This window comes from Glycine soja, chromosome 16 (genome assembly GCF_004193775.1).
Source record: "Glycine soja cultivar W05 chromosome 16, ASM419377v2, whole genome shotgun sequence".
Taxonomy (NCBI): domain Eukaryota; kingdom Viridiplantae; phylum Streptophyta; class Magnoliopsida; order Fabales; family Fabaceae; genus Glycine; species Glycine soja.
Genome location: NC_041017.1, coordinates 30,602,472 through 30,628,335, shown reverse-complemented (window position 1 = coordinate 30,628,335; position 25,864 = coordinate 30,602,472). Strand labels below are relative to the sequence as shown.

The 25,864-nt window shown below is 30.0% G+C and overlaps 1 protein-coding gene across 1 annotated transcript; it reads left to right on the top strand.

The window, feature by feature from the left end:
• The first annotated feature begins 7,019 nt into the window (after nucleotides 1-7,019).
• On the top strand, nucleotides 7,020-9,792 carry LOC114389102 (CASP-like protein ARALYDRAFT_485429). The gene is made up of 3 exons (XM_028349699.1): nucleotides 7,020-7,449; nucleotides 9,185-9,317; nucleotides 9,412-9,792. Exons 1-3 carry the CDS (start codon nucleotides 7,280-7,282, stop codon nucleotides 9,604-9,606), a joined length of 498 nt encoding a protein of 165 aa, XP_028205500.1. The 5' UTR covers nucleotides 7,020-7,279; the 3' UTR covers nucleotides 9,607-9,792.
• Nucleotides 9,793-25,864: the final 16,072 nt, after the last annotated feature.

Below are 25,864 nucleotides of genomic sequence, written 5' to 3'. Positions count from 1 at the left end.
CAGTTTCATGATTCTCATCAAAATTTTTATAAACATATACATATCTAACATGAACTTAATCTTAATTTCAAGATTTTTCGAGTACTATGTACTCATTTATGAAAGATGCAGAATTCACCCATGTTAATTTGGAAGGGACTACAAAATGCAAGATTATTTACAATTGTCGGAGGAAGCGTGCAAAGATTGATTTTGGATGAAAGTCTTTTGCAAATTTACAAAATTTGGGAGCTCGCCAGAAAATTATATTTGAGTTCCTAGATCCAAAATCTAATTTTGTTCTATTCTAGATTAGTTTGAAATTTAAGTGCATTATACTCTACCAATCTCTATAAACTTTGTTTATAACTTTTTCTAGTGTATTTTAGCATAAATGATGCTAGAAATGATGCTGCTTTGATTATGTGAACTTATGAGCTAAATAGAAAACTTTCTTATATAAAATATATTATATATTCTAATCTTATTAGATTTGGTTGTCATTTACTAAGTTATACATAGTTATAAATCCTAAGAAATGATGCTGCTTTGATTATGTGAACTTATGAGCTAAATAGAAAACTTTCTTATATAAAATATATTATATATTCTAATCTTATTAGATTTGGTTGTCATTTACTAAGTTATACATAGTTATAAATCCTAAGAAATGATGTTGCTTTGATTATGTGAACTTATGAGCTAAATAGAAAACTTTCTTATATAAAATATATTATATATTCTAATCTTATTAGATTTGGTTGTCATTTACTAAGTTATACATAGTTATAAATCCTAAGAAAATTTTTAAATGACTGCTTGATATTTGGAGTTTGTCCTGTTTGTGGGCATTTTGCCAACTTGGCCAGTTATTTTTTAGAATGTCAATTGTTTAAATTCCTAATTGTTATTGATACACATCAATGATGTTGGGTGTCATTCACTACTGACATCAAATAAATAGTTTTACTCGTCAAATTAACATGTTCAGTTAGTTTTGTATTTTGGAGGTTTTAGTTAAACATTTTCTCGTAATCTTACATTAATTTTGGTTCTCATTTACTAAGTTCTATTCAGTTACAACTAAATGTATAAAATTATATTATACATTTAATTTTTCAACTTACCCGTGTGTTTGCACGGGTATTGTACTAGCATCACTCCCCCTATGTGCCTCTAGCAACATATTGACAAATATGCATGACATTATTAGCTATTCTCTCAAATTACTCTGTAAAATTTGCTTATTTGTTGAAAGAAAATAAAGATAAACAAAATACTTCCAAGAGTTGTACAAAATAAAGATGTTCATATTTTGAAGCAACTCCAACTCAACCATTTTTGTTTGTCCTGAATTTTTCTTTATAGAATATTTCACTAAATGCATAGATGTATCTCAAGCTTATTTTCGTTTAGTTGTTTGATGTCTAAGCTTATTATATTTTTTTAATATGATATTGTTAACTGTGAAAATCATAAATATTTTTAAAAGTATTTTATATTTCTAAAAAATCAATTTTAACTAGTGATTCTAATAACAAATAAATCTTTAAGAGTGAAACATATAATCCATTTTTTATTGTAAGTTCTTTTTAGTCGAATAAACGATTATAGTTTTCAGCTTAAGAAAATTGTCTAAGTATTGAGAAAAATAGTGATAATAATTTTGATAGAATGATTTTTTTTATAATAATAATAATGTTGATGATAAATTTAGTTATACATGTTATATCAGTTCTAGTAACAATTTCAATAATAATAAGTAATGAAGATTAGATAAAAGCACAATTCATAAAAGAAATGAAGATTGAAAAAAATAAAGGTTCGAAAAGAAATGGGGATTGTAAGACATTAAGGATTCAAAGAAATTTAGAGAAATAAATGAAAACATTTTATTAAAAGTGGGATGAATACATATACTACGACCTTCAAACCAAGAGTCATTTTTGTGTGAACATCCTAAGTGATATTTGAAGATTTGAGTGGTAGTGATTTAATACAATGAAAAATGATTGTCAAAGATCTTATTTATAAACTTCTAATAATAATAGTCGAATTATATGATTCCCATATGTGTACAAATATATTTCTAACTACTTAAATGTAAGAACGCCTAATGTCTTCAAATAATCTTTTATTGTCAATCATTGTAACTTCTCTTTTAAATTCAAATTCAAACTTCTTGTCTGAGCCATTCTTCCAAGTGCATAGTACTTTTATCGAAATATCTTCATGGGAATAAAAACATTCAACTGTGTAAGACAACTTTGAAACTAATGTTCTTGAAACAATTTTCTTTAGATGCACACCTCTTCATTGAAATATCCTCATCGAAAACAAACTTGATTTCTCATAATTTAGAAATTTTCTCAAACAGAGATAACATATATTATTAAGAGAAAAAGAAGGAAAGCATAAGGAATGCCCCTTCTAGAACATACAACTGTAAAGAGACAAAAAATCAAAACATGAAATATAATGCAACAGAAATCATTTGTAAGCAAAAAAACTAGACCACAACTCAGTGCTCTCGTACGAAAATGATTTTAGCTTTAAAATGTACCATGAATCCATGTGGTAGAACTTGGCATGAGTAAGAGAATCCTTCAATAATATTCTATAATGATAATCTTTCAATAATATTACCTTCCACCTATAATATTCGAAACCTTTAAGCAATATATAAGATTACACATAGTAAATAATTATTGAAGGTTCGTTGGGGTACTTTTACAAGGTGGGAACATAAGAATATTTTGAAGGTTTCAGTGTGGTTTGTGTTTACTGATATCAATTTTTTCATATACCATTGTTGTTATAGCAAGGCTGCAGTCAAGAATGTTTTAGAGGCTACAAAATTGCTAGACGGAATTATACAATGTTATGTTTGTTTTATGACGGAGGTTGAATGGAGTGTTTTTCTGGAAGAGTTATATGGAAGGAGAGGGGTGTACTTTTCTCAAAAAAGAATTAAATTGGGGGAGAAACAGAAAGGGGGGATGTGTTTTATAGGATAGTTTGAGGAGAGTGTCTTTTTCCTTTTCTTTTTTTTTGGAAGAAAGAGATGAGAAAGATGAGAATAGTGTGTTTACTGGGGGTAGTCTGGGTATAAAAATGGGAAGGGTAGTGCATTAGTGTAAAACGGAAGTGGAAATAGCAATTTCCTTTGTACAATGGGCGGGTCTCTTCCAATCAACCTTAGGCCCATTACGTTTATTTAAGGGTTTCGTAGTGCCACAAGGCCACAACAGAACTTGTTTTGGTATCATTTTTTTTTATGAAGGATGACATAGACAGTACAATAACAAGATATTTAATATTTTTTTTATATTAACAGCAAAAAATGAACAGAAAAATTAACTTGAGTTTTGTAAGCATAATATACACTCCTAGTCCTATGCAGTACTATAGTGTTGGGTAATCAACTTTTTCAAAATAAAATTACTCATACCCACAAAGATTATGAGAACACAATAAAGATTACACCGTAAAAATAATAATAACAAACATCAGAATTTAACGTGGTGCGACACCTCTTGCTTACATCCACGAAACCATCTCAAAATATATTTTCCTATCACAAAAATAATTACAAAATTGTAACTCACCCCAAATAGTATATCACTCTACAAACCCGAGTACCTCACTCAATGGTTATACGAAATGATAACACAAACACTTTTCTCTCAACAAAGTGATTTTGTTTCACAATCTCTCTTCTCTATTTATAATGAAGATTGACACAATTTATAATAAATCAGTTATCTTGAAAGTTGAAATAAAAAATAACTTTCAATGCATCCATTCAAATAATCTTCATCTAATAAAATATAATCTTTCACTTTATATTTAAGTTACATAAACTTTAACGATAAAAATACAATTATATATCTTATCTTTTAGCTTGAAACTATTTATAAACACAGTACGAAGAAGTTTCACATGAGACTGCACCATTGTACATAACATGAGAGAGCAAGATCCAACAATTGTTTGTGTTTCCTTGATCCGTCCTCCTCTCTTGTTCCTTACAAACAATAGCATTACTTGTTTGCTTGTGCTTTTTGATAAGTCAACAACGATCCAATATGTCAATAATCTTAAACGATTTAAGATTAGGCTTATTGGTTGGCTCTAAATTCTAGATTGTATAGGTAGCTCATATTTCAACGATGAAATTCATTATTGATATTTGATAATAACTTACAATCGGAAATGCTCCAATATTACGTACTTTACACTCAACAAGTTAGTTGCTTTCCTTTCTTTCACTAGGGCTGCGTTTGTTTTTGGGGAATGATTTTTCATTCCTAGCTATAAATTTTATTTATTTTGGTCAGACATCATCGAATATCACAAATATCTTAATTTATTGAATTAGAGATTAATCTCGTTCATATTATATAATTGTTATTGACTTGAAAAAATTTTACACACATAAAAAAAGATAAATTTATTATAATCCTAAATCACGAAAGATCACAAGTGTCTCAACTCATTGGGTTTGAGACTAATCTCGTTTGCATTACATAATTGTTATTGACTCTATGAACAAAAGAAAATTGAACATGAATTATCTCATTAAATATTCTTTTTTTTATATGTAAATACACCAAAACCTTACACTAGACAAACCTTTTTTGGATTATCCATGTATTCTATTTTTATATACTTTATAAATATATTTTCAGATCTCTAAAAAAATTCAGAAATTAATATTTCATGATAAAATTAAAAATATCCCTTAAAATAAATAAAACCTCCCTTTTCTTTTCTCTACGCATTATCGCGACTCACTGGTTAATTTGTAAATCTTCAATCATTCCCATTTGAATGAATTATTCCCTGCTCCTTTATAGGTATGAAATGACAAGAGTGGTGTTAAAAAACCATGCCTGATAACAATTTTTGCTTAGAACTAATATTTTAAAACTTAAGGACAAACATGAGAGCGTTTTGTAACTGCCTAAATTAATATTCTCGAGGATAAAAAAGTAAATCTTAAAATTAACATCTGTTTATGTAAGTACTCCATATCGCTTCATTGCTATTGCTAATTGAAACAAAGGAACTAGCATTAGGTTATGGGTTCAAGTTCAATGTGTTTGATGAATTTCTCGAGCACGATCGAGTATACATAGCACCAAGTTCTTGGGTAGTTGCAGTTTCTCAAAATAATTAGTATAAGTTTTAATTTAATTGCTTACTTGTATTTATAAGTTACGATTTCGCGTATTTCATTAATTTATTTATAAAAAAAACTAAAACATGAGGAATTTGTATATATAAAAACAATATAATGAATTGATGACATTGACTATTTTTATAATATTATAATATCATAAATATTATTACGATAATGTATTATATATAATAGAAATATGATACAATATTATAATAAATAATATTATAGATTAAAAGCATTTTACTATTGTTTAGATAAAATATTATACTATTATTTATTTTCATAAATCATATATTTTATCCAACAAAATTTAATTTTTAAAAATTAAAGAAAGGAAAAAAGTTAATATATCAAAATTATATTTATAAATAGAAAAATACACACTCAAATCCTCACACACTGTTGCACAGTAGTTACCTATAAGATTAAGCACATCATTGCTAAGTAGAAGCATTCTTAAACAAAGTTTAGTGTTTCATTTATTTTAAAATTAGATCCATTAAATTTTAATAAATTAATTTTAAACTTGACATATATATACACGTGTGTGTAAATTAATTTCAGTTATAAATCTTATATGACATTATATACTATGATATATATAAATTCATTGTAAAGTGTTGGATCTGAATTCTTTGGTGCGTGGTTCTTTTTTTTGGTGTGGAAGATGCTGAATTTGTTATGTTTGGCATCAAATGGTATATGAAGAACAATCAAAGATTGGTTTCAGGGGTTCATGGCGGTGCCATTTGCAACAATCGGGGTACTGTTTCTTGAGGCATTATTTTTGTTCCTCGTACTGGAATTGAATCTTGATTTGGTTGAGATCTGGATATGAGTTTTGGATTTAAAGTTGAAGAACAACAACACAAAGTGAATTCAAACTGGAATTGAAAATTTTGATGATAAGCCTCTTCTCTGATTTGTTGGCTGCTATGAACCTCTTCTATGTTTGTATTCGGACTTTTCTCTTTTTGTTTTTTAAAAAATAAATAAATATAATAACAGTTAAAAATTGTCACTACATATAAATGCATCATAACAAAAAAAAAAAAAAAAACCCCCTAAGTGCCACATATGCCATTTTGGTCCATCTACTAGATTGAAGGAATGATTCCAATGGGATAAAATTAGAAAACTAAGAAATTTAAAATTAGAAAACTAAGAAATTTAATAGCATGGACGAAAAAATTTAAGAGATCTAATTGAACATATTTAATAAATTAAGAGATCAAATAAAAAAAAATTATAATTTCAAAGAAAATAAAATTGAAAAACATAAATTTACAATTAAAAAAATGAAAAAAAATTACAAAATTAAAATTAAAAAAATATTAATTTACAGAAACTAAAATTAAAAAAATTAACTTGTAGATATCAAAATAAAAAAAAAATACTTCTTACAGAAAAAAAATATATTTAAATCCACTTTTTAATAAAAAAAAAAAAAAGGAAAAGTAACTGAGTGTTGAACTGAGTTGATGAAACTGAAATTGAAATCTACCACACAAAGAATGAAAAATCTACTGTGTGGTAACTGGTGAGTGGTGACACGTCCAGTTTGACCGGTTCAATCAGAAATCAGACAGATGAACGGTCCCAGCACTCTTAAAAAGCAGATGATTTTTAGAACTTCAATTTAGTGACCGATCATGTTCTAAAAACATTGAAAAATACAAACCCAATTCTTTGTTGTCATGTTATTTTTGAAGTGCAATAATTTTCTAGTACAGTTTAGACAGAATGATTAAGTGCCACGTAGGCGAATCCAGCCAGGTACCGCGCCGACAAAACCACTGAATCTAATTCTAAACGTGAATGAATGAAGGGCTGAGAAGAGCCCAAACCTACTTTGTGTTTATTTATCACAAACAAAGAACTCATTCCCCTTTCCAATTTCACCACCAATTTTTTCGGATTAGTCATCGAATTAATTAATTATTATAATTGTTCATTTATGCATTTCATTCATAACTCTTACCCAAACAAACATACACAGAGATTCAACATTCATAGTTTCATAGTCCTACCTTTTTCCTTTTTTTTTTCTTTTTTCTCAACGTTATTATAATAAATTTTATTAGTAATTACCACAACTCTTGAAGGCGGTGGTTGATGTTACGGGCATGTTTGGGATTGAATTACCATGGTAGAATGGAGGAGCTGCCAGGGGCGTTTGGAAGCAGCGCCAGTTTGGCTCTCCGGTTGGGCCAAACAGTCTTTTCCACAGCTTCCCTTCTCTTCATGTGTTTGGATGTTGATTTCTACGGCTACACTGCTTTCTGGTCTCTCTCTCTCTCTCTCTCTCTCTCATGTTGTTCATCTTATTATTATTCACTTGCCCAATTGAGGCTCTTTCTTGTTTTGTCTCTGCTCCACCAAATTTCATGACTTTTCTCAATTTCATCATGCCCCATCAATTTTTTATTTTTTTTACAAGGGCAATTTGCAAGTAATTGATTTGGGGGGTCTTATGTTTTTGTGAGTTGTTGAGATTTTTATGAGTAGAAAATAGAGTTTGGGGGACCATGTTGTGTTTGTCATGAATTGCTGTTTGTGGCAGAAATCAAAGTGATGGAGGATTTATGTAAGTTTGTTGTGGGTGTCAGAGAGTGGTGTACTGTGGGGAGGAGAGAAGCATGAGTGTAGGGAAGTGAGTTGAGGAAGAAATTAAGCCATATAAATTGGATGGCCTATTCAATTAATTGTTCAGGGCTTGCACACATTCATACCAGTGAGTGAGTGGTTTCTTAGTCATTAACCTGCTATAGAAAAAAAAAAAAATATATATATTTTGGAATGGTGAATCTGTGTTAGGTGCTACTGAACTGATTCATTTTTCCAACTTTGGCATTGAAATGCCTTTATGACACTTTAAGGAGGGTTATCGGAAACATTAAGTACTATAAGGTTCTGATTTTGGGTCTGGGAAAGTTTAGATATTTATCTGTGAAGAGTAACCATATTGAATTGACCTGTTAGTGGATTGCCATGTTGCTGGCCTAAGCCATGTAGAAAGTCTATACATTTTTGGCATTTTTGTAGAAAAAATGAAGATAAATTATTTCAAGTTGTTTTTGTTGAACTGAAATCTTTTTGATTCATCGAGTGCATTACAAGGTTGCAGGCACTGTTTTTTTTTTCCCTTACATTTTTCACTTCAGTGTATTAGGATATTTCAGGAAATCAGGAAACTGTATGTAAGTAACCGGAGAATTGTAGAAGATATTGTAATTATGTAATTAGCTGTAATTATCCAAATCAGCATAAATTAGGTAGCTATAATCTTGTATATATTTGTGCCTTTGATAATCAATACACACACAAGTATTTCCCATTGTGAATTACTACCTCTGGTCCTATATATAAGCAATATAGTACAAATCATCAAGATCAAGAAAAGTTTTGATCACATTTGATATTACCATAAATTTAAATTTTATTCCAAAAGTACTCTTAAATTTAAATGTTATAAGTGATAATCTCATATAATATTAATACTCATAATTCATTGAGTGAGTGTCTAATAAATAGAGTTAGTAATAAATTAAGGATATAAAAGATATTTAACTCTGAATAAGTTCGAAAACTGATCATTATTACTTATAATTAGGACCAAAGAAAAATACCATTTGTTACTTATATATAAGCGGAGGTAGTACTATATATGACAATGTTTCTTATTTTCTAATTGCATTATCCATGTAAGGCAATTTCACTGCAACTTGAAACTGTTGGTATGATAACTAAGATGCTGAACTAAATGATCTAGATTTTCTATTTAACATGGTTTGATTGTTATAAGAGGACATATTTCTTTATGAAAAGAGTTTGTGTTTACATAGCAAATTTGTGGTCTAATAACACTTAAATCAGGTAAAAGATTTGGGTATATGCATGTTTTCCTAGTTTCAAAAGGTGCATTGGCAATGTCTTGGGGTTTATCCTGTCTAGCCTGGCTTCTACGCATATGCTTCACTTGAGGTTTTCACCTTTGTCTTTGTTTATGCTATTCCACAGCTACTTGGTAACTGTCATGGGTTTGGTAATTCCCTGGAGCATAACACTGTTGGTTGTAGATGCATACTCTGTCTTTATAAAATGTTTACCCCTCCAACGAAGACTTGTACTGATCGTCTTTCTGGGAGACATGGTATGAACAATTTGTGACCTAAAGAAATTCAAGTCATTGTTGTTTCCATACTATATTAATGCACTAATGATATTACAGTTTTTCTACACCCCAGATTTTGTCATATCTCTCATTAGCTGCAGCATGTTCAACAGCCAGTGTCACAGATCTCCTGCTTGATGCCGATCGATCCTATTGCCCACCAAAGTTATGTGGTAGATATCAATTGTCTGCTGCTATGGCCTTCTTGTCTTGGTTTCTTTCATCAGCATCCTCTCTGTTTAACTTCTGGCTTTTCCCTTCTTTGTAAAATCTATCCTGTTAGCTGCTGTTGATATGTACACCAATGATAAGGGTGCAAGTGACGAAGTAATTTATTCTTGTGCAGATATTTTTTGTTTCCATGTGAATAAAATTATCATGACTATAGACAACAATGCAATAAGTACTTTTCCAATGCAAGAAAAATACAAAAATTCCAAGTATTGGTTCTCAACCGGTTCCTCCTTTTCCCTGTCCATATGTAGCTACTGCTATATGAACCTCAATACCTCTTCTGAATAATCATAATTAAGTGTACATTTATATTCCTGCAAGTTTGGATGCTTGATGCTAGATTGATCACAGAAGAGACTTGGGACACTGATTGAAATGGAATAAGAGAAGAGTGGTAAACCTTTATATATATATATATATATATATATAAGAGAGGTAAACCTTGACGAACTATAAACTTCTTGTTTGTATACTTATGGAATGTTTAGATAATCTAACCTTATCTGTAATTACTTGTAGGAGGAAAAAAAAGTTTCTTTAGTTTATGCATAAACTATTTTGTAGAAGTTCTCTTATATTAGTTTCTCTAAAAGCTAACTTTTAATTTATGATGCTCGGATCCAATATGTGTATTAGATACGATGGGTATCCAACATGGCAATATGATTATTCTAAAACTATATAAGATATGTGTAAGATACATGTCTAGATATGTATAAAAATCATAAAAACATGGTAAATATATAATTGAAATTTTGTAAATCCAAATTAAGAACATATGTTTTGGACATTATGAAACACAAGAATTATAAATCATTGTCATCATAAATTATTTCTTATTATTTGTAAATAAAAATTAAGAATAGTACTATCAATCTCATTCCTTTGTTGAAATCATCTATAAAGAGGTCAATTTTCATTTTTTGTTCATTAATAGGCAATGCCTTCATCTTTCTATATTATACATGCTTATATATGTCTTGTGTAGTTGTATTGAATTTTCATAAATTTTATTATAGGCTTGGATACTTTATCAATATGTAATGGTAAAGTATTCAAGATTGTTAGTATCGAATAGGGATCAAATATAGATATTTGAAGCAAATTGAAGTATCGGTTACTTTTCGTTTATAGAGAAACTAATTTCATTTAGCTTATGGATAATCTTATTATATTTTTTTTCTTATTTGATTCTCCTATAAATGTTTGTGGATAAGTTTAATATAAAAAGGTTTTCTTGATTTTCATTGATCAAATGCATTGGTCATGCTTTTCAGTTTTCATTCGTTACAGAAAGATAAATATAGAGCGTACAGAAGGTTCTAGTCTCTGTACATTGGCGATGGAGAAATTGATAAAAAGAACAGGGTATAAAGTGAATGCAAGAAGGGGAAAGATTTTTCTATTATTTGTATCATATGCTTGATGTTAATAAGAAGATGCTGTATAGGAACGTACGGATAGACTATGAAGTTTAAATTTCAAGATAAATTTCATAATTATGTTTCAACGGATAAGTAGAAAGGAGATTTCAGTACTTCAACAAATTAGTCTTTAATTTTGGGTCAAAGAATACCTTAGATCACTCAAAAAAGAAAAAAAAGAAAAGATGAGTGGAGTAATCATTGGAGATTAGACAATTGTTAACGGACCTAAATCCTCTCCAATGTAAGTTCTCTACTTTATCCTCATTCCTTCATCATTTATTTTCCTTTTTATTTTTATTATTTTGTGCTTTTGCTTGTAATTTTCTGGACAGGAGAGAATATATTTTCGATTCCTAGCTGACAGACTAACTTTACATTACAACCATTGAATATCTTTCCTTTCGGTGACAGAATATCAAGATTTTTTTCTCTTTACCTAAGAAGGCCATTACATTTCAGTGACTACAAAATATCAACAATCAGCAAAACAATAGTGAACCCAACTTCAACATATGTCCAGAGCTTCCAAAGTTTCAAGGGCTAAGTTGCTCGAACTTCACTTTCATTGTGTTTAATAGTTATAACAAAAAGCATTTCGCATAAAATAGTTGCAAGAAAAGTTTGGTTTGACAATTTTTTTTCCTGAAACTACCTAATGGGGTATATTTTAAAAAATTATCCAATTAAGGCTAAGTCTTGGATGCCAATTACAACTTCTTTTGAGTGAAAGTCAAACACCAATTTATGAATTTTGAATTTTTTTTTGTTTTCTTTTTAAAAGTAGTAAAAGCTTCTTCCACTTCATCGTGAAATCTGCTTTTTTAGAAGTTATAGATGGACTTGCAATTTCTTAATTTTCCTTATTAACAATGTGTTGATACGAGTGATTTGGACTCATCGTTTTAAGTAAGATTTCAAGATTCGAGTCTTGTAAATAAAAAAAATATAATTGAAAGAAAAAATCCTATTAAAGGGGTTACATAAATTCTCTATTAACAAAGTTAATAAATATTGCACAATAATATTATAATAATGTTTTTATAAGCTGAAAATAGATGTCGTAGAACATGTTTGAGACTTCTTTATAAAAAAACATTATTTTATTTTATAGGTTTTAGTTTAAGTTTAAGTTTTTGTTTAATATTGTTACAATTTATGAATTAATTATTTTGTAAAATAAGTATTATAAAAAAATTAATTAATATAATTATTTTACTATTAAAGACAAAAAACGTAAATCGGTGAGAAAAGTTTAAAAGAAAAGGAAAATTAAGAAGTTGTGGGATTACGACCTTTGAAAAGAAAAAAAAATCGGATTCTCATACAATTAGAAAAAGTGGAATCAATTTTCACGATTTCTCAGTAATGATAAAATTACCTATTAGGGATAGGTCTTAACACCTATTACGACTTTTGAGTTAGAAGTAATAACATTTGTTACGACTTTTTTGTTTAACTGAGATCATACAATTATTTATGATTTCAGTTAAATTTCATTTTTTACAACTTTAAAGTCGTAAGGATTTTTTTTGTTTTTTTGATTTTATGACTTTAGAGTCGTAAATTTTTTTTTTTTTAATGGTTTACAACTTTACTTTAAAGTCGTAAACCAATTTTTTTTAATGGTTTACGACTTTGAAATCCTAAACCAGTTTTTTTTTTATTTAATGTTTAAGTTAATTTATTTTTCAAATTTATATTATTTTACGCTTTTTTCTTTTTTAAAAAAATTAAAAATTATTTAATTGTATAATAAATAATATTAATTTGACTTATTATTAGTATATTTTTTATGATTTTATTTGATATGTTATTAATTTATTTTAATGTTTTATTATTTAAAACACGTTATATATTTTTAATATTGTTTTATTTAAATGTTTTTGTTTATTTAAAATTTAGATAATCTATTAATAAAAATACATATTAAAATTAAAAACAACATAATTAATACATTAATATAAAATGCACAATAAAAATGAAAGAAAAGCATAAAAAGTACAAGTTATATTAGTCATGTACTTAATTGTATCGACAGTTAGTACAATTATGTCATTTACTTTTACATAATGAGCATTTTTTAGACCTATTTGGAATTAATTCGTCCATCTCATTATGTATTCGAGTAGTGACATGTCGTTGTTTTGAAGGACTAGACATAAAATGTGGACCTAAATATTGAGGCCATATATTTTCGCTTCCAAGGGAATGAAAGTAATATTAATAAACTTTGAAAATGTTTTTCAACTTGTATATAGGGTCAACAAACTCATCATAATTTAAATTGCAAAAAATACACACTGCAATTGCATGCGAGCAAGATAGTCAAAGTGCTTGAAATTGTCCACAACCACACAATCATTCATTCAATTTGACTGTGCATGTCATTGCTCATCAACCAAGTCACATATTTGCAATTTCTTAAACCTCAAACTCCATTGTTTAAATATAATCAATTTTTAAAGTCTTAACAAAAACAAATTTCTTACTACTTCAAAGTCGTAAAAAAAATTTTAACTGAAATCATAAATAATTTTACAATTTCAATTAAAAAAATAAGAAGTAGTAACAATTGTTACGACTTCTAACTCAGAAATCATAACATATATTACGACTTACTCTCTTTTGGATAATTTTTTAAAACATACTTCCAATCGTAAAAATTAACCCCCTTCTGATAAAAAAAAGCCCCACTTACCTTGGTCGGATAATTTTTTGAAATATACCCTTATTTGGTAATTTCAAAAAAAATTACCCACTCTTGCTAAAAACGCCAAAAAGTTCTCACTTCATGATATATATTTGAAATAGCTTATGAATAACTTATTTAGACTCATCTTATGTTGTAAGTGTTTGCAAGAATGTTAAAGAGAGCTTATATAAATATCTTATGACTTATCCTTAAAATATTTTTAGCTTATTTTCATAAGTTCTCCAAGATATTTTATAAGAATAGCTTATGCGGAAATTATAGAAACACCCAACTTTAAATTGAGTCAAATATATGCTATGTGCGTTTTTTTTTCTGCCACCAATTTCTTCATGACTCTCAAATACACCCATGCATTGATTATGAAATAACGAGTATCATATTTTATTAAATGCGTGAAAAATTAATATAAATATTAACTTTTATACAAAACAAACTATAATTATTTATTATTAGATTTTTTATATGTTTTATACCGAATAAAGTATCCGGTCACGACAAAAGGACACCTAGCGTGCTCAAACCGAGCACACCTTCTTCGATCACATATCCACATATACATCTCAACCTTCAACATGTACGAGCAATGAGCACCATTCGACCATGATTATCACCCCTAAATCCACTTAAGGATAATCACTCATTTAAGGGTATCTAAGTATGATTAGGATGAGTATTACTCGATGGATAATCATGATGTGACAAACCCATAGACCTCAAGTCCAACAAGGTTAGTATAAAAAAGGGTGAACCCCCTAAGTAATGGGATTGATTCATTCTCATATACTCATTATATATCATTGATAACTCTGAGTCGAACTTTCACTTAAGTGTTAGAGTTCCTTTTGAAGGTACCAGCCCCTTCGCTCTACCAAATACTCATGCACTTGAGGCCTCAGCAAGGAACATCAAGTAGATGACCCTTCGGCTCAATAAACCCTTCAGCATAGTAAGACACCCTTCGGAAGAAGGACGAGTACCCATTCCATTTGTGACAGAAACATTTTGGCGCCCACTGTGGGGTCGAGTAACATATATCTCGACCCTAAGAATTTATAACTATAACAAGAACTGAAACAAACACAGCAGTAATGGAGCAACCGGCTAATCACCACAACGAAGATGTTCATGTAGAAGATCTGATCGACCTGTCTTTTATGGTCAAGAAACTATAGGTTTAGGTCTCTAAGATGCAAAAACACCACGCTGAGGAAATCGTTACCCTTCGGCGTGAGAACGCACACCTCTGAAAGGCACATAGATCACGACAACCTGAGGCTAACTTGCTGGGAGGAGGAAAGGTCGAGCATGCCCAAAGGACATATACCCATTCCCAAACATTGACCGATTGGTCAATAGAGCAGACAGGCACAGGATGTTGAGTTTTCTATATGCCTATTTCGGCTACAATCAGATAAGGATGGACCCTACGGATAATCACTTAGTTAAGGATACCTAAGCATGATTAGAAGAAGTATTACTCAACTGGTAATCATGACGTAATAGGCCCATAGACCCCAAGCCCAATAAGATTATTATAAAAAGGAGTGAACCCCTCTAGAGAGATTGATTTGTTCTTACATACTCATTATATATCATTGATAGCTCTGTGTCGAACCCTCATTTGAGCATTTGAGTGTCTTTTATAGGTATTATCCTCTTTGCTTTGTTGAATACTCATGCACTCGAGACCTCGACAAGAAACATAAAACAAATAATCCTTTAACTCAATAAACCCTTCGCTAGAAGAATGAGTACCTGTTTCATTTGTGACAGGAACATGTTTTTTTATCTTTTTCACTAAAAATATAATTTAAGTAAACATATTTGTATTTTATGTTGCTAGTAATTTCTTATATGTTTCCTTCTATGGGTAGTGGTTGAATTTTTTTATAATAATTTACTATTATTATATACTTATATTTCTTTATACATGTGAATAAGCTTATATATTGATTTTATGGTATGTGTGCGTCATATATAATTTTAACACCTAAGTTTATATTTTAGTATATCTTGGTTATTAAATATTTTAGTTTTTAGTATTATCTATAGTTGTACGGTGAATTATTTTATGGCACTAATTTTAAATTTATTATTCATAAATTTTAATGATTTTTTTATAACGTGTGCCACTGTCACATGATTTTTTTTAAAAAAATTATCATATCTTAAAAAAATTAAAAAATAGATAAACAGTTATTAGTGATTTTATTTTGGTTAAATTACTCATTTGATTTTTATAGTTTCACCATTCATACCTCTTAGTCCTTATAATTTGAAAGTGATTTTTTTAGTCCCTAAAGTTTACATTTTAATTCTCTTTTAGTTTCTATAGTTTTAAAGTGATTTTTTTAGTCTTTATAGTTTGTATTTTAATTCTCTTTTATTCTTATAGTTTCAAAGTGATCTTTTTAGTTTCTATAATTTTTATTTTAATTTACTTTTAGTCCTTACTACAAAAAAATATATAAAAATAATTAACTACAAATTAGTTATAAATTATCAACTATTTTTTTATTACAAATTAACTTGCCATAAATTAGTTACAAATTACTTGTTAATATTTTTGTAGTTAATTGTAATTGATAATATTACTCATATTTTGATGGTAAGGACTAAAAAAGAATTAAAATATAAAGTATAGGGATTAAAAATACCACTTTCAAACTATAGAAATTAAAATGGAAATAAAATGTAAATTATAAGAACTAAAAAAATAATTTTTAAACTACAGGGACTAAAAGAAAATTAAAATATATACTATAAAGATTAAAAAAATCACTTTAAAACTATAAAGATTAAAAGTTAGAAATGATGAAATTACATGCACATGACTAATTAAACCTTTTTATTTTTAATACTTTTGTGATACATATAATCGTATACTGACTATTTAGTTATTTTTGAATTTTTTATTTATTTTTAATCATGATTTATTTTAAATGGTATAACATATAATTGAATTTTAAACACAAAATTATGTAAGAACTTATCAACGTATATATTCAAACACAAATGTTTTATTGAATTTTAAGCACTTATAAAATAAGTTTTTATATAATAAGAACTTAATTAAGAAAAAATCTTGATCAAACTATTTTTCCAAACGGAAGGTGTCAATCTGTTACAAAAGGTGAAGCCGAATCCGAACCACACTAATTATTGTTTTTCTGTGTAATTCATCATTAGATAATGTCAGCAAAGTTCCTTGACAGCTTCCAAATCGCCAATATGAAGTGTTTCCCTTTCACAACTTGGCATGTATATGTAGATTATTATATAAAAATTTCATGGAAAAGGAATGAAAGCAACAATTTCTTTAATTAACGTATATAATCTTTTTGAACCCATATTTTTATTGTTGGATAAATTGTCACGCAAGTTTCACCAAATAATTTGAGTCTAGTATCTATTAGTAGGGCTAGCAAGATATTTCATTTAATAAATAAAGAGCTTTGAAAGAGAGTATCAAAGAACATGTTTATTCTCATCATGAAAAAAAAATGTTAATAGTACTTTGTAGGAATTAGGTTCAATGTAGAAACTAGAATCCCATCATCATGTCCGATTCCAACCTCTTTATCTAGGAGCTAAACGTCTCATTTAGCTTCCAAAGATTCAGACTCTTATCCATCAGCCATTTTCTTCGTCATCATCGTATAATTTACTCATAATAAATCAATGATTATTCCAATCATGACATGTTACTCCCTCAACATTCATGCTTTTCTTGTGATGGAGGGACCCTGCGTGATGATAATCTTGCTCAATAATGGAGATCATAATCTTGTGGCATTGATGCATCTAGGCTAAATGAATTGGATTTTGAAACAAATTAGTTTGTGAAAGCAAATAATCTTCCTCACCAACCGGCAATAACACATTGAACATAATAATATATTATGTACTTAAGACATGAACACAAACAACAAACCTTATCAAATTTTATGTCAGTCTATTAATTAGATTTTGAAGCCTCTTTGACGTTTTAAACACAAGCACAATGTATGGTGTTTGGCATATCTTCGACCAAATCGGATACTGAATTTTATAAAGTTGGGCATTGTCATTACCGCGAAACTTCATTTCTCCTCAACAGATTCAGAAGATACACACATAATACTAGACCAATTATTTGATCGAATATATTATATTTCTAATGACCTCCAATTTAGACTCAAAAAGTATGTAATCATATAACTATAATATAATATTCAAATATAGTACTTCGGGTACTTTATGGTTATTTATATTACGACTAAAAAGGGAAATAATTATGATATGCAAACACCAGGGGCACGTAGAGCTAAAGATGTTTATTGGCGTAGTTAAAAGTTAAAGTATGATTAAAAAAATGGGAAGGGAAAACAATACTAGAGAAAAGTCTTAATTTATCAAAGGTTTAATAAGTTGATTAAGTAAGTTAATATCCTTCGTCAGTAAAACTTTTCTTATTAGTTAACTATATATATATATATATATATATATATATATATATATATATATATATATATATATATATATATATATATATATATATCACTTAATTAGATCGTCGATTGAAAAATTTATTTGTTTGTGTACAAGGTAGTGGTAAGATTCTAACTCTAAGATTTCATGCTCCTAAAGTTATATCTCGTGCAAAAGACGAAAAAGTATACCTGAAGGAGTTTACTTTCACTAGGTTTTTGACCAAATATATATATAACGGCGGCGTTTAATTTATTTAGTGCACAGACTTGGTGGGGGGAAAACAATTGTTTGAAAATCTTGATTTGTTGTTTTCTTTAGTGAATTCTCACTTTCTGCTGAATTAAGGGTGACATTAGAGTATATTCCGATTGTACAAGAACAGTAGGTTCCGCATTAATTTTTCTGGCATGACTTTTCAAAAGTTTTGTAGTTAAGGAAAATATGGTTCCAGTCATAACTGAGTTCAAATTAAGGGTACTCATACTCAGTATTAGAAAAATGTAATTTTTTACTAAATCTCTGTACCAGGTATTGGTCTTATTATACTCTTATTGAAAGAGGAGAAGCTCACGTCCTAAACATTTCTTTTTTTCATAAAATTATAGAAAATGCTGCTACAGATCGAAAAGGCATAAACCACAAAAAACTGGAAGAATTTTTTTTTTCCTTGTCAACCATGCACAAAAGATTTATTTGGTTAACTACAAGGAGAGTTAAGTTAAACAATTAGTCCTAATAGTTTTCAGTTTACACTAATTAAATTGGGCCATAACCCATACTTATATTTTTTTAACTGCCAAAACAACATATAATATATAGATGATGAAAAAAATAAAGGGGTACCCGAGGTACCTGCATGCAGCAAGTTAAACCATACATATCAGCTGTCATAGTTCTTGACCCCTCCCTTTCAATACCATAATATGAATTTTACTAGAGTTCTAACAGTATAACATAAAAAACCATTAGCCTCAAGAGGCTCACAGCAAAGCCATGTACATATTAACAAGTATTACTCAGACCCCTGCACAATTAAGACCCCTTAGGCAGATATAGTATCAGAAATAGAATTTGCATACCCTTAAAACCTCAGCCCTGCACAAACTACTCTTATCAGATCGTAGTTTGTACCCTAGAAATAGCCCGTACTTACGTGATATGTATATTGTCATCATTTTATTTAATACGAAACACTTTTTTAATGTTGTGCGTTTGATTAGCCATGATATATTTTTTGAATTAAAGTTTCCCTTTTTTAGTTACGGTAGGACTTTCCAAACTATATAAGAATTATTTACAAATATAACATTTAATGAAATAACTTAATTAAATATTTTTTACTCAAATTTTAATTACAAGGATTTAAATAAATTTATATATAAAAAAAACATTTGCAACAGAAAATTGAATAAAACTAAATTCAAAATATTTTTTACAAAGATTAATTATGATGTCATTTTACTTGGTTAAAATATTATTCAAGCTCATTATTGCTGGGAAGATTTGAGAAATTCAATTCAGATAGAAAAACATAAATGATAAAAATAGAAGAGAGATATCACGTAAAAGTGTTAAGTTTATTGCGAATAATAGAATATACAGTAAAGGAGTTCAAAGAACTCTCAAGTTCTCTGAACAGAGAATACTAAGCTCTCCTTGTAAAGGAGACAATAGCTAATTGTCTAACCAAAAATGATTACAGCAAAAAAATAGAAAACAGTTACGACATAGTCTATGTTAAAGAACCACCAAACTAGACATTCCCTTCTATGTTACTGGTCGCTCCCTTCTACGTTACTAGACGTTCCACCAGATTACAAAGGATTGAATGATCTATACAGAAGACAAGAGTATTGCACCAGACAACCGTTGTCGTCCACCCTATCTCTATCATCCATCATCCAACAATCAACAATCCCCACCTTGATTCAATAATATTTCTGAATTACAAGTAACTCAGTTCATTTCCAGCAATCTACGTTAAGTAGATCTAGACAATGCATGAACTTGCTTCTTGAAACAGGCTTCGTGAACATATATACTAAATTCTTCTTCATAGCAACTTTCTAGACTTCAACCCTCTTTCCAGAATGGATGAAGTGGTAACTAATGTCAATGTACTTAATCCTCTCATGATGGACTTGATCCTTGGCTAAACAAATTACACTCAGTTTGTCAGAAAAAAATGATAGCCTTTTCTTACAGAAATCCAAGATTGCTAATTAGACCTTTCAGCAAGATCTTTTCCTTTGTTGCTTTTGCCAGAGTCATGTACTCTACCTCTATAGTGGATAGTCATTGTGGGCTAAAGTGTTTCCTTCCAACTAACAAGAGAATTGTCAATTATGAATGCATACCCAGTCACAGATTTCCTTGCATCCAAATCTAATGGATAGTCAAAATTTGAGTAACCAACGATAGCACAGGACATGTCTCCATGGTATACGAGTCCAATATCAGTTGTACCCTTAAGGTACCTGAGTATACGTTTCACAACTTGCTAATGTTTCTTCCCAGGATTACCCATATACCTACTCACAACATTGACTACTTGTGTTAGGCCTGGTCTAGTGTGTACCATAGCATACATGAGACTGCCTACAACACTTGCATAAGAAACAAGAGGCATGTACTCTTTTTCTGATTCTAATTGTGTAGTGTTGAGTTCAGATAGACAAATGGACACTATCATAGGAGACTAGTTTTGCAGATGCGGTCTCAAAACAATTCAGCACTTTCTGAGTGTATTCCTTCTGACATAGTAATAGCTTCTTCTAGACTTGATCTCCACACCAAGAATCTTTTCAGCAACTCCCATGTCCTTCATCTCAAATTCATTACTAAGTAGTGACTTCAGCTTCTGAATTGCCAACAAATTTTGAGATACTATCAGCATGTTGCCCACACAGAGTAATAGATAGATGTGGAAACTATTCTCCACCTTGCTATGATAAACACAAGTCATAGGGACTTCTGCTGTACCCATGAGAAATGATGAACTCATTGAATCTCTTGTACCACACTCTTGATGATTGCTTTAGCCTACAAAGAAATCTCTTCAATCTATAGACAAAATTTTCATTTCCTTCCACCTCAAAACCTTCAAGTTGTTGCATCAAAATGTCTTACTCTAGTCTTCCATAGAGAAAGCCATTTTTGACATCGAGTTGTTCTAACTCCATGTCTAGAGTTGCCACTAAGGCCAACAAAACACTTGTCAAGGTGTGTCAAACTATTGGAGAGAATATCTCATTGTAGTCCAGTCCTTCCTTTTGACTGTAGTCCTTAGCTATGAGATGTGCTTTATAACGGATGACTTCTTCAATGAACTATCAAGATTTCTTCTTGAAGATCCACTTGCACCTCACTACTCGTTTACCTTCATGCGACTAAACTAAATCTCAAGTCTGGTTCTTTTGAAGGAATTTCATCTCTTCATTCATAGTTATTGTCCACTTTTCAGCTTCATAATAGGTAATTGCTTCCAGATAAGTGATTGGTTTGAATAAATCGATTTTTTCTACTATCTATAGTGCATAAGACACTATATCAAAGTCATATTTTTCAAGAGCTTTGACTTGCCTTTGTGACTTTCTGGGTGTTGTGGTTTTGGGATGCTTCGAATGGTTTTGACTCATCTAGTCAGTCCCCTTAATTGGTTCTGAATTTTGATGTCGAGGTTTCATTTGAAGATCCTAATCAATCTCATGAAGTGCTTCAAACTACTTCTGATCACTAATGTTTTTGATTGTTGAGCTCTAAAACTCCACTTGCTTAATGACATCCTCGGTCTTGACCAAGTCTTCATTACATTTAGAATGTAGCATAGAGAGTTCGTCAAAGATGACATCTCTACTCAGAATGTCCTTTCTTTCAGATGGAGACAAGACTTGAAATCCTTTAACTCCATCTCCATAGCCCATAAATAATCCTTTCTTGGCTTTGGGCTCCAACTTACCTTCATTTACGTGATAGTTGGACATCCAAATACCTTTAGCATTAGGTATTTAGTTTGTTTGTTAGATCATACCTCAGTAGGGGTCTTAAAGTCTATGGCAATGGACAATGATCAATTCATGAGATAACATGTTGTGTTCACTACCTCAACCCAAAAACTCTTATTCAAGCTTGAATTGAATAGCATGCATTTGGCCTTTTTCAGCAAGGTCCTATTCATCCTTTCAGCTACTCTATTTTGTTGCAGAGTATAGCATACAATAGGCTATCTTGCCATGCCTTTATCTCTACATAATTCATTGAATTCAATAGAACAAAATTTCAAGCAATTGTCAATCCTAAGATACTTTCTCGTCTTTTTTGTCTCGTTCTTCATAAAAATCGTCCAATGCTTGAAAAATTTGAAAGCTTCAAATTTCTGCTTCATCGTGAATACATATGTCATCTTGGAGTAATCATTGATGATGCAGAGGAAATACCTTGCCCCTCCTAGTGATGGAACTCTCATAGGCTCCCAGTAGTCAAAATGTACGTAGTTCAATATGACCTTTGTTTTGTGCACAACCTTTGGGAACTTCATTCGGTGCTACGCTTCCCATAGAGGCATTACTCACAAAACTAAAGCGGTTCCAGCTTGTGATTTCCAAATAAGTCTTGCTTACTTGGAATATCCAAACCTTTTTCATCCATGTGACCCAGACACAAATGCCCAAAGAATTATCATACGAGACATTGGACGTATGACTTCCAGGTTGTGAAACAGCAAAGGAAAAACTGTCACATTGAATCCTTGAAGGATATACAAATTTTCTTGCTTGGTTTCCTACATTACCACAAACTTTCCTTTCCCTCTGATCTGCATAACTCCACCCTCAACCAACAAGAAAAACTTTTCGAATCCATGGCACCCAAAGGTACAAGATTTTTCTTAAGCTTTGAAATGTGACGAACTTCAGTTAAGATTCTAACAACAACATCTTGCATTCTGATTTGTACAAAACCTATACTGATGGACTTATAAGGAGCATCATTACCACTAGACTTCTTCTAATATGTCACAAACCAATGTTTGTGTGGACACATATGATAAGAACAACCTGAGTCTAGTACCTATTGTTCAAAATGTTGTTGTAGTTGTTCACCAACAATCAGAACCAAATCATTTTCCGATGAGGTATCATTCTGAACAAGAGCAACAACGAAATATTTCTTTGCTTTCTTTGGATAGTCTCACTTCCAATGACCCGATTCTTTGTAGTAATTGAAGATGTCCTTAGGATCATCTTTGCTCTTCTTGCCACCTTTTCTCTTTCTTCTTCTTCTGCCCTTAAGTAGAATCAGTCACCAATAATCCGAACGCATAGGCTTTATCACCATTCCTAGACACCTTTAGTTGAAGCTCTCTAGAATAAAGACTAGACTTGACTTCTTCAAGTGTGATGGAGTCCTTACCAACACTAAGAGAACTCACAAAATTCTCATAGGGGGGGAGGAAGAAAGGCTAACATAATCATTGTCATATCTTCATCTTCCATCTTGACATCAACGTCGTATAGCTCCATCATAACAGAGTTTAGCTCATCAAGATGTTCCTTCAGTGTCATAGCTTTCCTTATTTGGAATCCAAGAAAATTTCATTTCAAAAGCAACTTATTGCATATTGATTTCATCATGAAGAGTTTCTCCGATTCAAGCCTAAACCCAATAACAGTCAGTTCTTCAAAAACTTCATAAAGGACCTCAACAGACAAAGATAAGAGAATTAGCAAATGCGCCTTTTCCTCTTGTAACTTAAGCACTAACTTATCAATCTTCGACGATAGACCGTACAGAGGAGCCTAAATGTCTGGTTCTTCCAACAAGACTCACATCTTGATGCGCCAAAGGTTGAAGTTATTCTTCCTTGTAAATTTCTCAATCTTGATTGTGTTAACCATCTTCACAAATAAAATCTTGAAGACGCAACACAAATAAATACCAAACAAAATGGTTGATCAGTGATGACTTGATCTACCATAAAATAGATGTGAAAATAATCTTGAACCAAAGCTCTAGATATCAATTTGTTAGGAGGATTCGAGAAATTCTATTCAAATAGAGGAGCATAAATGATAAAAGGAGAAGAGAGATGTCGTGCAAAATTTTTAAGTTTACTGCGAATAACATTCAATGAAGGGGTTCAAAACAATCTCAAGGTCTCTGAACCCAAAATACAAAGCTCCTTGTAAAGGACACAACAACTAATTGTCTAACCAAAAATGGTTACAACAGGAAAAACAAAAAACATTATAGTTACAATGACCTATATTAATGAATCACCAGACTGGACGCTCCCTTCTACGTGACTAGACGTTCCACGATATTGTAAAGGATTGGATTACCTATTCAAAAGATAAAAATACTAAACTAGACGACCATTGTCGTCCATCTTATCTCTATCGACCATCGTCCAACAATCAACAACTATCATGTAAAATGTTAAATTATAATTGTTCAAAATTATAGTAAAGTAGTTAGAGATCTACATTTTTTTAAAGAAGATAAATTAAAAGGAAATTTTGTACAAATTTCAAAATTAAAAAAAAAAGATAGGACCACGTGGATAAGTGTAATGTTCAAAATTGGAGATAGATTTTTTGATAAAGATGAACCTTAGATGAGGATATTTTATACTTGAAACAAAGATAATGCAGTCTTTTCATGTAATTAAAATTTTTTTCCCTAATCGGGTAAGTTACATTCTCACTTTTTCTATGGAGAAGTTTTTGTGAGAAATCAAACTAGAAATATTTTCAAGAAATATTTTTTTTTTCCAGAATCTTATTTTTCAAAGTGATAATTTTAGAAAAATAGGAACAAACCAAAAACTAATTTTTATCAAATATCTTTAGAGACCAAAAATACATTCAACTTTATGTTATTATATATTATTTAAATTATTTGTTTAAAATAACTAACTTATGCTTTTAATAATCTTTAAAAAAAATAAGTGTATTGAAATCATCCCTTCTCTAATATTTAAAAACTCTTAGATACCATATAGCATGTACGTGTTAAAGTCAAGACGATTGATGTCCATTTTTTTGTATAAATAACAAGGCATTAAGAATTAGGTTATTTATAAAATTACACTTTCTATGATTTTCAAAACTCCAAAATTTCCTCATTACTTATATGAATATTGAATTGCATGGATTCAAACCGTATTTTGACACCCCGAAATCCATATTTCTTCAACAAGAGTTCAAGATCAAGACGTCTCTAAAGATTTTAAAATTTTCAAACATTAGACAAATAGTAAGATTTTTTTTGGTATTTAACCTAAATGAAATAATAGTAAATGTTATATTATTGGGAAGTTAAAAATTATTCTATATTCTTAATATAAGCATGATCTTTGTTTATGATGCATAATTATTTAAATGGATTGTTTATCTTGAATTTTGGGGACCTACAATGCTATACATATTTAAGAATTTTATACAAAAATTTACTCATGTTAAAGTTGTTAGATTAGGTGTGTAATTTACTCATATTAAATTTTGTGATTGAAAGAATGATGTTTTTTATTGGTACGAATTAGTTAAAACCCACTTAAGCACCGTATTATCTCAAGTCATATGTTTCAATGAAATAAATGTAAAAATTCTTAAGGGGTTTCCTAGACTATCAATGATAGGAAACAACAGGATCTTGAAACCTATGGTTCTCACAAACAATCA